At 35.7% G+C, this 16620-nt stretch overlaps 1 protein-coding gene across 1 annotated transcript; it reads right to left on the bottom strand.

Annotated features, from left to right (window-relative positions):
- Positions 1–13175: 13175 nt before the first annotated feature.
- Positions 13176–16116, bottom strand: LOC130966430 (universal stress protein PHOS32-like). Its single transcript, XM_057891234.1, has 2 exons — positions 15227–16116; positions 13176–13468 (listed from the first exon to the last, which is right to left on the bottom strand). Exons 1-2 carry the CDS (start codon positions 16017–16019, stop codon positions 13461–13463), a joined length of 801 nt encoding a protein of 266 aa, XP_057747217.1. The 5' UTR covers positions 16020–16116; the 3' UTR covers positions 13176–13460.
- Positions 16117–16620: the final 504 nt, after the last annotated feature.

Raw genomic sequence — 16620 nt, forward strand, 5'->3', positions numbered from 1 at the left:
CATACTTCTCAACATAAATCATCACTTTATAATCTTTCTTCACTACCAAGTTAACTCCCTTTTTAGGTTTACCCCTCTTCCTATAATTAAAAACTAGTATCAGACCTTAGAACGTAATTATAGAGGACTGGAAAGCTAGAGAATAGGTTTAATTAAAAAATATAAATTTTCCAAAACAAGGTGGTCATGGGCAAACTCGCGTACGTGAGCACCTCCCGCATATGCAGGTTCTCCAAACAGAGGGGGAGGCTCGCGTATGCATCCACATCTCTGTGTACGCGTAAGTTCATAACTAGGAATTCTCGCGTACGCATGCATCATGCGTACGCATGATAGCAAAATTTGCCAAATTCACGTACCCATCCACCACATGCGTACGCAAGGGTCTTGAAATAGAAAGAATTCTCGTGTACACATGCATGTGTCTGTGTACACATGTCCTGTATTTTTTAGAAAAGCTGTTAAGTTTGTAGAAATCAATTTCACACACCAAATTTTAAACGCACATAACTTTTTGTTAAAAATCATTTTTAGTCTGTTCTTCAAATGGCATAAACTTCACAAACCCAATTTTTATTTGAAACAAGTTTGACAAAGTTTGAGGGTTCGGAAACTAAGTTATGGCCCGCTAAAATTGGTCAAAAATTAAGTTTTACCAAAAATACCAAAACCTCTACTCTTTCCAAATCCTTAATATTTTAAGCAAAGTTTTATAACCAAAACAGCACCAAAACTCCAAAATATACACACATACCTTCTAACCACCTCACCTCGTTCCAACACCCAATTTTTCTTCAATCATTCAACAATCCCATATATACATTCAATAATTTCCTAAACCAAATAAACAATAACTATATCCTCATATATCAATCTATCATCATCACAATCATCATTAAGCAACACATTCTCATAAATAAACTCAAGATTATCACCAAAATTACTAAACCTTAACAAGTTTACATAATTCAACCTATCCTATGGTCAACTAGCCTACATTTTCACGTTACATTATACATTATCTACGAGAAACTAAAATCATACCTTGAACGATTCCTCTCTAAGTTCAGAGCACCTTAAATATCCACAATTCACAAGCTCCAAGCCTCCACCAAATAGATTTTCAATGCCCAATACTCAATTGAAGCCTCTAACTCCATCAATTTAGTTTCAATTCACATAATTTAATCTAATTGCACACAACATCACCATAATTAACAATAGGGTTTGCTATTTCAATATTTTCACAAAGGTTAGAGGTTCATCACCTTACCAACAGACGTTTGGAACGAGACCCACCAAATTCTCAAAGCTAATTCACACCTAACATCACCAAAACACAAATTCTCAATACCAAAACCCCAAAATTTTCAAATTGGGGAGAAAAAAGGCTGGGTGAAAAATAGCAAAGTTCTCACCACTTTGTTTGGATAGATTTGTAGAGCTCGACACAGTGGTCGCAAACAGTGTGACGATTGGAGTTCCGAATTGAAAGTTAGAAGGATTTAAATTTTTGAGACAAGGGTTTGGGGTTCTTTGAGTTTTTCTCTTCTCTTCAGCGTGCATCCATGGAATGAAGAAGGAAAAGGGCTTGCTTTCGTGTCTTATATGTTGGGCCATGGGCCTGATTTGGACCTAGTCCAGCCAGTTCGGTCCGTTGGCCCATTTTTTAGCCAAAATCTTTAAAATTAGTGTCAAATTTTGTATTTTTAATATTTTTACCTCTCTAGATTAATAAAATTTAACTTTCTAATTTCTTTGAATAATAATTAATTTATTGGCTAATTTTTCATTAATTATGCGGGGGTTTACAAAAGCTCTGTTTTATTTTTATGAATTAGTAATGCAAGTGTTTTCTTTATTTTGATTAATACTTTCTACTTTTTCAAGATTGAGTTTCGTTCTTTATCTTTAATGGTTAGAAGTATTGAAAAATATTCTAATTATATTTTAGATTCTATTATTACTTTGAGAAATTTAATATTAAAATTAGCTCTGAACTCTTTCTCATTATTTTTAACTTGACTAGGAATAATATTTTGAAAATTGTGTGGCTTTAAATGGAAAATGTTCTTCACGTCTTCTCTTAATTAATTGATCAAGGAATTGACGATTAGTTAAGTTAAGAGAAATTAAATTGCCAAGGAATTGGAATTTGATTATAAATTATTTGCTATGAAAATATTTTTGCATGAGTCAAAGTAGGAAAACACTCATGGCTTTTTCTAAGAATTTATTATCACCGTAGCCTTTAACATTCCCTATTCTTGATTTCTTCATAATTCTTTAAGTCTTCTTTCGCCCAATAATCAAACCAAAATCAGTTCTCTCTTCACTGTTCTTTCTTCAATTTCACGATCCGAATTCTTCTTGTCAAGGTTTGATTGATCTAAATAGAAATTTAATTAGACATTACTTGCTTCAATCCGTTAATCCTCGTGAGAACGATATCTACTCAATGTGATATTACTTGATGTGATTTAATGCACTTGCCAATAATATGAGCATATAAATTTTGGCTCATGAGAATCTTCTCCAGCAAACTCACATAAAATGTTAATTCTCTCTAAGAAATTGCATTTGAAGGAAATGGAGCAAGAAATGATGGAGAGTATGAGAGGAGTGGTGATGCAACAATGGGAGGTCTTTTAATCTTTAAGGAGAATGAATGCTATGTACAGGGACCCCTTGGCACCTAGCTCATTGTGGAGTCCTCTGAGCATAGTTGATCCACCGCCGAGCAAAGTGGTAGCAGCATGGAAAGATGGGGTTCGCTAAAGAAACCACCAGAATTGGGAAGCCTCGCCAATAAGAACAACACCAGTGACTAGAATATGGAGAATGAGACGGCCCAGATACAACCGCCAGTGGAGGTAGGGGCAAATGCCTCGTGTCATTCTTAGTTTGATTTTGGTTCATGAAGACTCTATTGCTATTTTTATTATCAATGAATATTATTGCATGGAATTGTTGTGGTGCCGGGACAAAGGCTTTCTCTACTATCATTAGAGATTTGAAAAGAGAATATAATTCTCATTTTGTGATTCTTTTGTAAACCCACATAAGTGGGGATAAATGCAGTGCTATCAGAGATAGGATGGATTTTGATTGTGTTTTTGTTGAAAAAGCTAGAGGACAATCAGGGATATATCATGTCTTTGGAAAATAAATACTAGAAAGGTTAATGATGAGCCAAAATTGATACGCTCGGATGTTGGCAAGCATACCAAATCGCTCTAAGTAACACCACGATCATTGGATATCGTTCTCACGAGGATTAACGGATTGAATCAAGCAACGTTTAATTAAATCTTTAATTAGATCGATCAAACTTTGGCAAGAAAATTATGAATCTTAAAGTAGAAACAAAGAACAGTGAATAAGGTTGTTGATTGTGAATGAGAGATAGCTTATAAACTTTGGAGAAGTAATCAGGGAATGGGGTGTTAAAGGCTTCGGAGGTGTTTAACTCTTAGAAAAAAGCAATATTTGTGTTTTCTACTTGACTCATGTAAAATCTTTCCATGACATTATTTATAATCAAATTTTAATTTCTAGGCAATCTAATTCTTTTAATTTAATTAATTATCAATTCATTGGTCAACTAATTAAAAGAAGAGGTTAAGCACGGTTTCAATTTAAAGTCACACAACTATCAAAATACTATTCCTAGTCAAGTTAAAAATCATGAGAAAGAGTTTCAAGCTAATTCCGATATTAAATTTCTCAAAATAACAACAGAATCCAAGACAAAATTAGAATATTTCTTAATACTTCTAACCATTAAAGATGAAGAACGAGACTTAATCTTGAAAAAGTAAAAAATCATGAATCAAAATAAAGAAAACACTTGCATTACTAATCCATAAAATCAAATAGAGCTCATAACCTTTAGCAGACGAGGTTTAGTTACTCATGATAGAAAAAAATAACCTAAAACTAATGAGGTACTGGATGGATCTAGTTCAGTCTTGGGATTCGAAGATCCTTGATGATCTCTGTGAACCATGTGTTCACTTATTTATAATCTAATCTTATCTTGTGAAGGATAAGATAAATGCAAGCGACAATTCAAATATAATCTAAAACTAAATCCTAACAACCAAATCTCATCTTTTTAGAAGAAGTTAATGCTAACTAATCATTTAAATCTTGAATCTTTGGTTGAATTCAAAGCTCCCTGGGAGTGGACATTGGAATTAGCACTGGGCATGCACTTTTGGGCCACTCGAAGTGAAAATTCACTTGAAGCCAGGGTCCGGAACTTGCGTTGGGTGCCAGGTTCACTTTAGACTCCCTGGAGGTGCAAAAATGCATGGGCGTTGCGCTTGAATCTTCCAAGCTGGGCACCGCCCTTGAGATACCATCAAAGGTGCTGGGCTTGAAGTTTGGCAGTTGGGATTGAAGTTAGGATGCTAGTCTTGAAGTTTGGACGCTAGGAGTGAAGTTGGGTGCCCAGGAGTTGAATTTTAGGCGTTATGGCGCCCATTTTTCTAAGAGTTCAACTGAGAACTTTCTTGTTTGCTTCTCTTCTCTTGATTTCTTTAAATAATAATTATGAATACACAATAAAACAAATTCAACTATTTTATTAGCTATAAAAACTTCATCAAAAACATAAGAACTTTGATTTAAACCTAAGAAAACTACTAAAAAAGATATATAAAAACTGCTAAAAATGTCTAGGTATCACAACACCAAACTTAAAACTTTGTTTGTCCTCAAGCACAAAAAAGAGTAAACAGAGTTTATCTTAGTGAGAAGAATTGAAGAGTTCGTAAATTTAAGTCCAAATAAAAGTGAAAGTGGGGTTTATGACAATCTCCATAGCTACATGTGGGGTTATCTTATCTTGATGAATCTTGCATGCTCAAGGATTTAGAATATTCAAAACTCAATTCCAAATTATATTATGAGAATTCTTTTTAAATTGTATGACCTTAGAAGCAGTTACTTAACAATTTAATCAGTGAAAGATATTTGAAGTCTTTGACTCTACGTGTTTTATCTCAAGGAAGCTCTTAAAAGGTTTTTCATCGATAATCTCGAGCCAGTTGGCTCATGTTATCAGGTGATAAAGCGCCCTTTGAATTTAATCACCAAGCGTCTCCTTGACGCAATCAACACCACAAGCACATAACTAGAAAATATTTCTATTCATCCAAACATAGGTGCCGAGAGTCTCTATGGACTCTAAATGCTTTGTCTCAAGGAAACTTTTAATATAGATTTTCAATCGATAATCTCGAGATAGTTGACTCAAGTTAGCGGGTGATGAGGCACCCCTTAAATTTACTTACCTAAGACTCTCCTTGACACAAAACCACCACCGACACATAACTGAGTTCAAGTTATTGGTGCTCAGAGTCTTATCATTATTTATTTTTCGATCTCCCCTTTTTTTTCATGGTACCACTACTTCAAGGGCTGGACTTTGAATTCTCATAATATTTCTCTAGAATTTTATTTTGGAAATTCTATTTCTTCTTCTGCAAGATTCATTCAGATACCTTAAATCTATTAAATGTAACCACACTTCTAAGAACCACCACTTTTATTTTGATTTTTTTTATCAATTACTCTCATTCAAATATTCTCGTTTTACATAAGCAATTTACTGGAGAAACAAGCAGGTAGAATTTTAAATAACTAAGACTCACAAAAAAGAAAATAAAAAACACAAAGAAAATATGATGCAAAAGAAAAAGATAAGAGAGTAAGACACATGACTAACTACCAAAAAGAATAAGGTTACCATTTTCAATCTCCATCAATGTCCTCGGCTTTCTTCATATTGTATTCTTGTTGCGTTCTAAACCCTTATTTTTTCTTTAACACTATACCAAACTTAAGATTTGTCAAATTTCTAAGTTTAAATGTTTTAAGTGGTATAAGGAGGTATGTGTTTTATTGGAAAAGAAGGACGAAAAATAGTGAGAAGTGACAAACAAAATAGTGGTGGGCATGATCATATAAATAAAAATAAGCATGCATGTAATCTTAAACAAAAATTTTGAGACACTTGGAAGGAATAAATCATAAACTTTGACTCTTGGGTGCCACTAATACATGGGCACTAGGCACTGGGTGCCGACTTCCTTGCCTCCTCGAAGGTGCCAGACTTCAACTTTTGAAGTTAGTTGCCAGCTCTCTTTCTCTTTTTTTTTCAATTAATTAAAAGAAAAGACTTTTATAGAAAAGAGAAGAAAAAGATACTCACTGATTGGATTGTATTCCACAACTTTATTACCTCGTTATGAACAAATTTTTTATTGTTGGATTAAGTCTTTTTTGTACTTGAACCACAGGTTTAGAATCTTCCTCCAGTAAAATTTTGTGCATGCGCATCATGGGATTTATTCCCTTCAGATTACTGATTATTTATCCAATAGCAGTCTTACTTTCCTTCAATACTTGCAGCAATCCTTCTTTCTCCGTGGTGTTATCTGAAGGTATTTTCTCTATTAGCAACTCATCGTTCGACTCTTCTGTTTCTTTAAAAACTTGAGTGCTGTGAAGAATTCTTAAAGGCCATTTATCAAGAACTTCTTGGATCAATGAGTTAATTAAATTAACTCTCATACATCTTTCTGATTCACTAGGATATGTCACTATAAGAAAAACGTTGAGTACCGTTAGATTTACCGTCGAATTCTTCAAGTATATCCGATGGTAATCAATTTACCGTCGGATTTACCATAAAAAATAATTAGATGATATAAACCTCATTGTTAAATGCTTACCGTCAATTTTATTTCGTCCGTCGGTAATTATCGTTGGACTTTAGAACGGATTACCAGCTCAGGATTACTGTCAGATTTTTCTGACGGTAATGTTGGGGACAAAACATCTTTTGCAACCATGTTATCATCGGATTATTCCAACGGTAATTCTGATGGTAATGTCATTTTATTTCATTTTTTTTAATTTGAAATAAATGGTCAATTTTAATTTTAAATTTAAATTTTTTTCACACAATTAGTGATGAATTCATAAAGAATGAAGAATTTTTATTTAAAATAAATAAATAATACAATGTGCAAATTAAATAAAAGTCAAGTACTCCAAATAAATGTATGAAACAATAAAACTAAAACTTAATATCTACAGATTCAGATAGTCATCGTCGTCAGTCCCGTGGTCCTGAGTTGGAGGTTCAGGAGGAAGTGACGATGTCCGCGTGCCACCAGCGCGACCGCTGCCATCCACAGTGGTGTTGCCACCAGCAGGGTCGATGTCAGCGGCGCGTATCTGGGCCTGGTACACCTCCATCTGAGCCTCCATATGCTGCATCTGCTCTAGCAACTCTCTAAACTTCAGTCTGAGCTCATCTGTAGATGTCACGCAGGTGAGGATCTTTTGATACCTCTCCCGATAGTCGTTAAGCTCTTGAGCCTATTGGTGAAGAATGCATTGGAGCTCCTACACCTGGAGCCTCAAATAATCCACACATTCCTCGCACTGGACGGCTCAACTGGTGGTCGAGCCTGATGACGGCCTCAACGTCGAGGTGCGGAGGCTGTTGGCAAAAAAGACCCCAATGAGAAAACAGGCCCTTCTTTGACGACCTCTCTGATGCGCTGTTAGCTCGGTTGGTGTGATGGCAATGCATGAACCCCATATCGTTCTCCCAATGAGCAAACAATCCCTTATTTACCTCCGGTCGGAGCCAGCACGTCCGTTGGTCCCGGCCATGGCGTACATCGTCCAGCATCTACTAGAGCCACCGACCCATCCTATAGTCGAATATCATTTGGATGGACCAGGTCATGCTCAACATTCCAAATGAAGTACAGCTGCAACAATGAAGCTTTAAATTCATTTAGACAAGATAGAGGATATAAACTAGATAAAAAGAATTAAAACAGAAATAATAAAAGCAATTACCACCCATTTCTCAAACTAGCGTTGCTTGGTCTTAGCGGAAATCTTCGTGTAGCTAGGCCAATACTGGTCGTACATCAGCTTGATGACATTCATCATCTCCTGAATACACGCATTCATGTTTGACAAAAACCTAACAACAACCCACAAATAAGAATCAACCTAAATCCACTAAACAAGAATCAATTTTCAAGAAATCTCATCAACAATTGGAATCATAATCAATAAAATTAGAGGATAATAACCAAAAGCATTCCAAATCAACCTAAATCCACTAAACATGAATTAATTTTTAGGAAATCTCAGCAACAACGGGAATCATAATCAATAAAACTAGAAAAAATAAACAAAAAATACATGAGCATTGAACATGATACTTATCCCATGCCGTCATTAGGCCAAATGCGCAACTGTATGATGGTAGGTGGTGGAGCTCCATCAGTTGCTACCTCATTGTCGTGGCTGGACTCCGAGGCCACAGCATCCGTCGCTAAATTCAACGTCGTTGTGGATGTAGGCTGCTGAGCAGTAGGAGGCGTCGTCGTCGCCGTGGATGGCAGCATGTAGTTGGGGTTAGGGACCATGATGAATGGCTGGTCTGCCAAACCAACAACCTGTGGCGTGACCGGGGTGGTCGGAGTAGAGGGAGAGGATCCAGAAGTACCGGGGGTACCAAAAGAAACCCTCCCTCTACCCCATCCACAGCTGCGACCACGACTGGCGGCCTGATCCACAAAACCTCTTCTTGTCATCATGTCTACATCTATCAAAACCAGCAGTAACATAGTCAATGCACATCTTTCAGACAATGTCAAACAACTCCAGTAACAATATTCAGCAATTCAGTTCAATAATCAAAACACTTTTCAAGGTTGAATTTCAAAGTTCAAATTCAAAATCAAAATAAGAAAAACTAATTCAACAATCAACAAAATCTCAACATATTCATAAACTCAAATTCAGCCATCTTCAAACATGTATAAAAACGCAGTCTCCATACTCATCATATACATCACCTAACCAGGTTTTCATAGAAAAAAGGAAAAAAATTAAATAGAAAACAAAGATTTTTTCACTCTACTAACAAAATCTGCTAGGATAATGTTTCATTCAATATATAGTTTACATACATGTGGATATAATCTATTAAAAGAAAAATAGTTGGAAATAAACAACCAGACATAAACACCCATATCCACTTTCATCAAACAGAAGAAAAGGTTAAAGTTGTATTTTTTTTCAAATATGTATCCTTATTAAGCAACATATGCTTTAATATAACTTAATTTCTTAATCATTTTTGGATCTGATAAAAGGAATAGCATGACAATTTTTCAATTTACAAAAAAATATTTTAGCATAATATAGAGATTTCAATTAACAAAACAAAGTATAATCTAATTGAATTTCAACATGCATTAGCATTAAGCATACAAGCTTCTATTTTTAATATTCACAGTTGAATCTATTATCTATTGTTGCAAAGGCAAAACTGATTCAAAGAGGAGAAGCTGCGCGGTGGTGGTGGTGGTGGCAGTGACAAGCAGACACCAGAGAGGTGAAGCTGGGGAGCGGCGGTGGTGGCTTTGTGGTGCGGCCGGTGGTTCGGAGAATGGAGAAGATTAACGGTGAAGTGGCAAGGAGAGAAGAGGGAGAAGAAGAAGAACGAAGGGGTCTCGGGGGTGGGTGGGCTGGCAACGACGGAGAGGGGGCCGTGGTGGTGGCGGTGTCAGCAACAACAGATGGTTGTTTTGGGGAGAGGGAAGGGAGAGGAAAGGAGATAGTGGTTTTAGTAGTTTAGTGAGAGAGGGAGTGAATCTGAATGAGGGGGAAGAGGGTTTGTGTTTTGAATTTACGTCCTAGTTACCATCGGAAAAGTTCGACGGTAAAACTTTGTGGGGCACCAAAACGCATCGTTTCACTACTTGGCTTTATCGTCGGAAAAATCTGCCGATAAATACGATGGTAATGAACGCGCCATTTAATTTTTGTTTTCCTCCAAATATTACAGGTGGATTTACCGTTGGATCCTAAAATCTGCCAATAATTACTAAACCTTACGAATTTGACGACATTATTGCCGATAAATCCAAAAGAAATCTCACTGCTAACGTCCAACGCTAAATCTGACGATAAATCTGATGGTGCTTAATATTTTTCATGTAGTGTGTACCCCTTACATTAATTGCCTCGCATTTTTCCATAGGATTTGGCATTGTTTCACTCAGGAAGGAATTTGTTGGCTTCTCTACCAATTGCTTGGCAATCTGCTCCACTTGTACCTCTAAATTTTTGAAGGAGATTTCTTGATTTTTGAAGTTTGTTCTTGTCTCTTGCATGAAGTTTTGGATTTGTTGAACAAACTCAGCAGTTGATTGAGATAGTCTCTCCACAGCAAGTTCAAGAGTGGATTGAGATAGTTTTTCTATAACAAGCTCAAGGGGTGATGGTTCCTGAAGATTCTGGAATTGCATTGGATTTACTTGATATCGGTATGGAACGTTGAAGTATTCTTGTCCTTATTCTCCCAACTAAAATTAGGGTGATTCCTCCATTTAGGGAAATATGGATTATTTTCTAGACTTGAGAAACATCCCATGTAGTTTACTTACTCAGTGGTGGACTGGAATAACTCACATATTTCATTCTTATGTGCTCCTCCACATAAGTCAAACATAATAAGGTACATTTGTTCCACTTGTTTTGTGAGTGAGAAGATTTATTGAAACATGCGTCTATTGAATCCTAGGATTATATCCATGGTGTCCAACTCCATTATTCTCTTACATACACAAAAAAAAAAGAAAAAAATAAATGTACTGTGTGGAATAAAGAAGAAGAATAAAGAAGAAAAGAAAAATAAAAAAAGAGTAAAAAATAAAGGTTAAATTATTCTGCCGATTCCTATAGCTTTATCAAATTTTCAATTAAGTTCCTATACTTTTTTTTTCTTTTTAATTAGGTCCCTATACTATATTAAATTTTTTAATTAAGTCCTTATTAACAGTAAAAGTTAAAAAAACGTTTATGAAGTATAAATTTACTAATCTACCGTCACCTTTCTCTTCTTTCTTTCACCCTCACCTCCACCATCTTCTCATCCTCCTTTTTTGTCTCCACCCTCCCTCTACCAACAAGCTCCCTTCTTTCATGGCAGAAATTATGTCATACAACACAAATTCAAAACTAAAATTTTTGCCATAATTAATTTTTAGTATGATTAAAAATAAAATTTTTGTCATGACATAATCAAAACACATAATCAGAATTTATAATCAGAATTTTTTAACACAATTAATTTTGTTTAACATAATCATTGAGCAGAAGTAAAACTAATTCAAAAACAGAAGTAAAAGCAGAAGTATAATGAAGCAAAAATAAAATGAAGCTGAAGCAAAATGAAGCAAAAGTAGAATGAAGCAGAAGAAAAGGTAAAAGCAAAATGAAGCAGAACAGAGGTCAAATCTGAGACGGCAAACACCGACAACAAACAGGAAGAAAGCAGCTCGTTGATAACATCTTCCAACAACGATGGCAGCAGCCATATCGCCCTTCACCGCCTCGCTCTTCCTCAACCCCTTTCTGACTCCTCACAATGTGATATCTCTTTTGTGGTCTCTCTTTCGTATTGTCTTTCTTTCTCTTGAGGCATGAAGAGTGGTGGAAGAAGGATTCGACGATGCTCCTGTTAGATCAACGCAACAGATCTGGAAAGGTGGAGAAGCCGAATGTGACGGTGTCGGAGGCCGTCTCAAAGGTCGATGCAACAGATCTGGGAGCTTTTCTTCAGTGGAAACCCCAGCATAGTTCTGAGAGCTTTTCTTTCGTGAAAAACACATGGGTTTGGACCTTCTTTATCGTCAGCATCACCGCCACTCAGCCGCATCAACACCTATGAACTTTTCCAAAGCGATGAACTTCGTTCGAATGTTCTCTTTCGCCCGCAGTTTCTCCAACTCCTTCTTCCCTTCAATCCCTTGTGTTATGGTCATTGAATCGAGTTTGGGAGGTGGAAGGAGAGGTGGTCGGGGGTGGAATTGGAGAGGAAGGAGGGGTGCGGTAGAGGTGAGAGGAATGAAGGTGAGAGAGGGAGAGGCAGGAGCAAAGGAGGGAGACGAAAATGTGGAAGAAGAGTGAAGGGTTAATTTTGTCTTTCTCAAAATAAAAAGGGAGACACAATTTATGAATTTAGAAAAAATGGAGGGAATATTCAATTTATGAATGGAATATTCCGTTAAATCAAATGGTTTTGTTACGGTAGAGACCTAATTAAAAAAAATATATTGGTTCAAGGATCTAATTAAAAAGAAAAAAAGTATAAGAATCTAATTGAAAATTTGGTGAAACTATAAAGACCGGCAGAATAATTAAACCGAAAATAAAATAAAATAAAACAAAAATCTAATTTAGTAATTCAACCAGATGTATGTTGTCAATCTTAGTCAATGCAAAATTCAATGTTAGAGACGATTTGAACGCAAAATAACCTTAGAAACAATTTGATTTTCACCCAAGACCTGGAAAGACGAAAAAAATTCTTAATCCGTTACAATAAAAAAAGAAATAAAACATTTTCTATTTTATGAACGAAATATACTCTTAAAATAGGTTTTATTTTCATGTTATAGTCGAAATTCACATTTTTATATAACTATATATTAAATATTAAATTTTAGTACATTATCTATATCTATATTATGCACTAATTCCAACTTCCAAGTTACAACTACACTTTTGTGTTCCCATTCCCATACTAACAATATACAGTGACTTGCCAAGCTAACCCACCTCCAACGAAGAACAAGATGCTAAGGGTTATTACACTTAAATTGTTTGGGTATTTATTACAATTAAAATTTACTTAAACGAAACTTACCCCAACTTTTATCCTGTGACTAACTACATTCTATGTGATCAATAATAAGGGTTTCATAGTTCAACTAAGAGGCAGAAATCATCAAACCTCTACAGTAATCTGTAAATTATAAAGCGTTCATCATGATAGTATAAACTTCCACATATAGAATGCGAACAGTAAACCCAAAAAACCATTCAGTGAAACTTATGTATTTACATGAAAAGAGTATATACAACTTCGGAACAAAAAAGGTTTCGCTACCATATTAATCCATACAAAAACTAGCCATAATCATTTTCAATGTTCATAAGCAGGAAATGCACTAAGTACAACCTGACAGAAAGAGAAAGAGAGCACTCTATAACCATTACCACCAATCCCTTTCGGATCAAATACATTCTGCAATCCAATAAAAAATCCAAACCACAGGAGAAAAATCAAGACACATATATTAATGAAAGCATCTCATGACAAAGTTTAAAATTTTAAACAGAATCAAAAAATGTAACATCTGATATACTTATATACAAGCATTGTTGACCCCAATAAGAAGCATGGTACAAGGGGATACCATTTGACCACTGATATCAAGAAAATATATGTGCTTCTTTCTTTTTCTTTATAGTTGCAGATGATAGAGAGGGGGCGAAGGAACGCATAAGAGCACACTTGCAGTGAAAAGATTGAAGCAACGACTTGGCCAACAACTTGGCTTCAGCTAATGCTCTGCTCCAAATCAACCGACAATTAGAAGCTCAAATTTTAATTCCGCAACAAGAAAAAAATTAAGTAGAAAACCAAACATCAAGAATGCCAGCAAAATCAATATCAGCTTAAGATGTAACGCTCAGGTCTAAAACACAGTAACATGTGTAATGTATAAATCAGATTGATTAGCTCAGAGATTAAGAAAATAAAATCAGATTGATTAGCTCAGAGATTAAGAAAATAAAATCACATATCATCATTCAATAGAGCATTGCTGGAGGGGAAACAGATTTTGAAAAGGAAACTTCAATTAGCTCAATGTCATTCAAGGAATCAAACATTCAACGTAAGCAAGGTTGTTAATGTTTTCCTAGTGTCAGATGCTATCTAGTATACAATTTTCATCTATAATCTTAATATGCAAATTGGAAATTGCATATCCATAACAAAACCAACAGGAAAAACAATAAAACAACAGGATGAGTGAAACCTAAGAAGCCTGTCAACTTAATAGCTTATAATTTCATATCACTTTTAGTGTAGCATAATACAAAGAATGAATGCAAATGAAACCATGGAAGGCAAGGATATTCAAGGCTAGTCATAAGAGTTAAGCATGTCACGAACCTTAGGCAATACAATTGCCAGCATCTCAATTGTGAATGCCAGGATTTAATAGAAACCTGGCTTAACCAGTGGATGCATTTGCATATCACTCAAATGGCAAACCATATCCTAAGGTTTAGAAATGACATATTCATAAAGTGACTTATCATGGATTGGATGCAATTTCAAAATCCAATCCATCTCAGCATAAGATTAGGTTGCTTCTTGAAGTAATGTGAATGGTGACTTATCATTACTAATATGGATAAAAAACATGTAAACCTCAACTAATATCATTACTAACATGGATAAGAAAATGTAAACCTCAAGCAAAAATAAAAAAAAAATCTGCCATAAAGCATCCTACTATGGCCTATCTAAGTCAACCATATACCAAGTAACCAAGTTAACACGATAAAAACCAAAATCAGATGAAGCTATGCCTAAAGTGGCCCAATCAATACATTAGGGCGAAGCCCTTGTCAAGTTTTCATCATCTTTAAAAACAAAATTAGCGACACAGTGTTCAATGTTGGGATTTATCTCCACTGTCATTCAACGAAAATTCTACCACCTAATATATAATATCTTGCTATTCCCCAATCAGATAAGACATATCCCAAATTTGGTAAGGATCAAATAACACTAGCGTAGCTTCAAGTAAATGTTATAACATTTAATAACTTTTTTTTCAAGTAATTTTTTTAAAACTAACCACTGGATTAGAAGTTTATGTTTTGTATACATCATTCTAAAAAATTTTCTTGTCAATCCAAAATCGTTTGCTACACCTTTTATATACTTAAATATTGACGTAATATAATTATTCAAAATATACAAAAACAAGTTATTCAATTACATGGGTATTGATGTTCGATTTCAGTGAAATTTGGTATAAATGATCTTCACTATATGTTGTTACAATTTAATGGTTAGATTAATAAAATATATATCCTATAAAAGCTTTTGCTTAAATTGACACAATGTCATTTGATCCTAACATTTACATTTAGTTGCTTGTAGTGTCTCCCATATCCAGGTTTCTTAAACAACTACCCAAGTTTCTATTGACAATACATTTATCAACGCACAATCGATATATCAACTATCACATCAATTCCATTTCCATTTCCGTCACAAAAAGAAAAAATATATCTTCAAATCCCTAACCTTTTTTATGATCCTGCACCGCCGTCACAGGCTTGATCACAGCCTTGCCGTCGCCACCCTGCTTCGCCACCACGGCATCCCCAGCTCTAGCACCAGCCGCGAGGCCGCCGTCCTTATCTTCGGGATAGCGGACAACAACAACGGGGCAAATGCAGTGATGCACGCAATAGTCGCTAACGCTGCCAAGGCGCCCATCGCTGCCGCGACGCACGGCACCGAATCCGCGGCTTCCCATGATGACGGCACTGAGACCGAGGCGCTCGACCTCGAGGCAGAGGCGCTCCTTCATGTCATGGTCCTTCACGATGTGGATCTTGAAAGGGATTTGTGCCTCACGCAAAGGCTTAGCGAGATCGGCGGCCTTTGTCGCCGTGAATGCATCGAAATCGTCTTCGAGCTTGCGCTTGTTGTGGTCGCCACTGCCACCGCCAGAACTGTCGTTGATGGAAGCGGTGGTGGTAATGCCTTCGTCGTCTAAAGCTGGGTCAGTGTTGATGGCGAGGTCGATGGAGCCCCAGTCGGCACCAAACAGGACGTTAGTGGGGCTGACGTGGAGGAGGATAACGGCGTCGCCGGGACGGATATATTGCTGGACAGCCCAGCGGACGGCGTAGGCGCTCTCGTCCGAGAGGTCCACGGCTACGCCAATTTTGCGGCGTGCGCCGGCGGTTGGTGTTGGGGTTGCGGTGGATACGGCGGAGGGGTGGTGGCGGGGGGAGGTCGGATGGTGGATTTTAATTTGCGGCAATTGTGGGTCGGAATCCAGTGCCAATGGATTTTGCTGCTTCTGCATTTTTTCTTTTTCTGTTGTTTTGGTTCACAGAGAAACAGAGTAGAGTTTTCCAGAGAGGGAGTTTCTTTCCTTTTGCTTTGTGATTATTAAAAAATGAATGGAACTATGGAAGGCAGGAGGGATTTTTTTATAAATAAATAATTTAAATATTTTATTTACGAATATAAATAATTTATAGTAATATATAAAATAATTATTTATTCTAAATTATTTATCACTATATTTTAATGATTAAGATAAAAGATTTTATTTGGATTATCAAGATCTCAAACAGAAACGGACATATAAGAGACGAGTTTCTCCCCCAACTTTTTTTTTAAAAAAATTTAATATTAATAAATTATTAAGTATGATTTAATTTTTTTAAAAATTTATTTAGTCTAATATAAAAAGATTCAGTCCAAACAAATATTAATAATTTTTAATATTTAAAAAATAAATAACAATATTAAAAAAATTTGAAAAGAATATTATTACTATTATTTTTTAATTAAATAAAATTTTTTAAATTTCATAAAATGGATTTTTTCTTTTTGCGACTGTCCTTTTTTATTCATTTGGTATTAATTCTTTCTGTTTCAATTGCTACAACTAAGAGATC

This window comes from Arachis stenosperma, chromosome 3, assembly GCF_014773155.1.
Source record: "Arachis stenosperma cultivar V10309 chromosome 3, arast.V10309.gnm1.PFL2, whole genome shotgun sequence".
In the NCBI taxonomy this organism is placed as follows: domain Eukaryota; kingdom Viridiplantae; phylum Streptophyta; class Magnoliopsida; order Fabales; family Fabaceae; genus Arachis; species Arachis stenosperma.

Excerpts from the sequence above, each read along its gene's own strand:
- LOC130966430 (XM_057891234.1), bottom strand. The coding sequence starts at position 16,019 with ATGCAGAAGCAGCAAAATCCATTGGCACTGGATTCCGACCCACAATTG.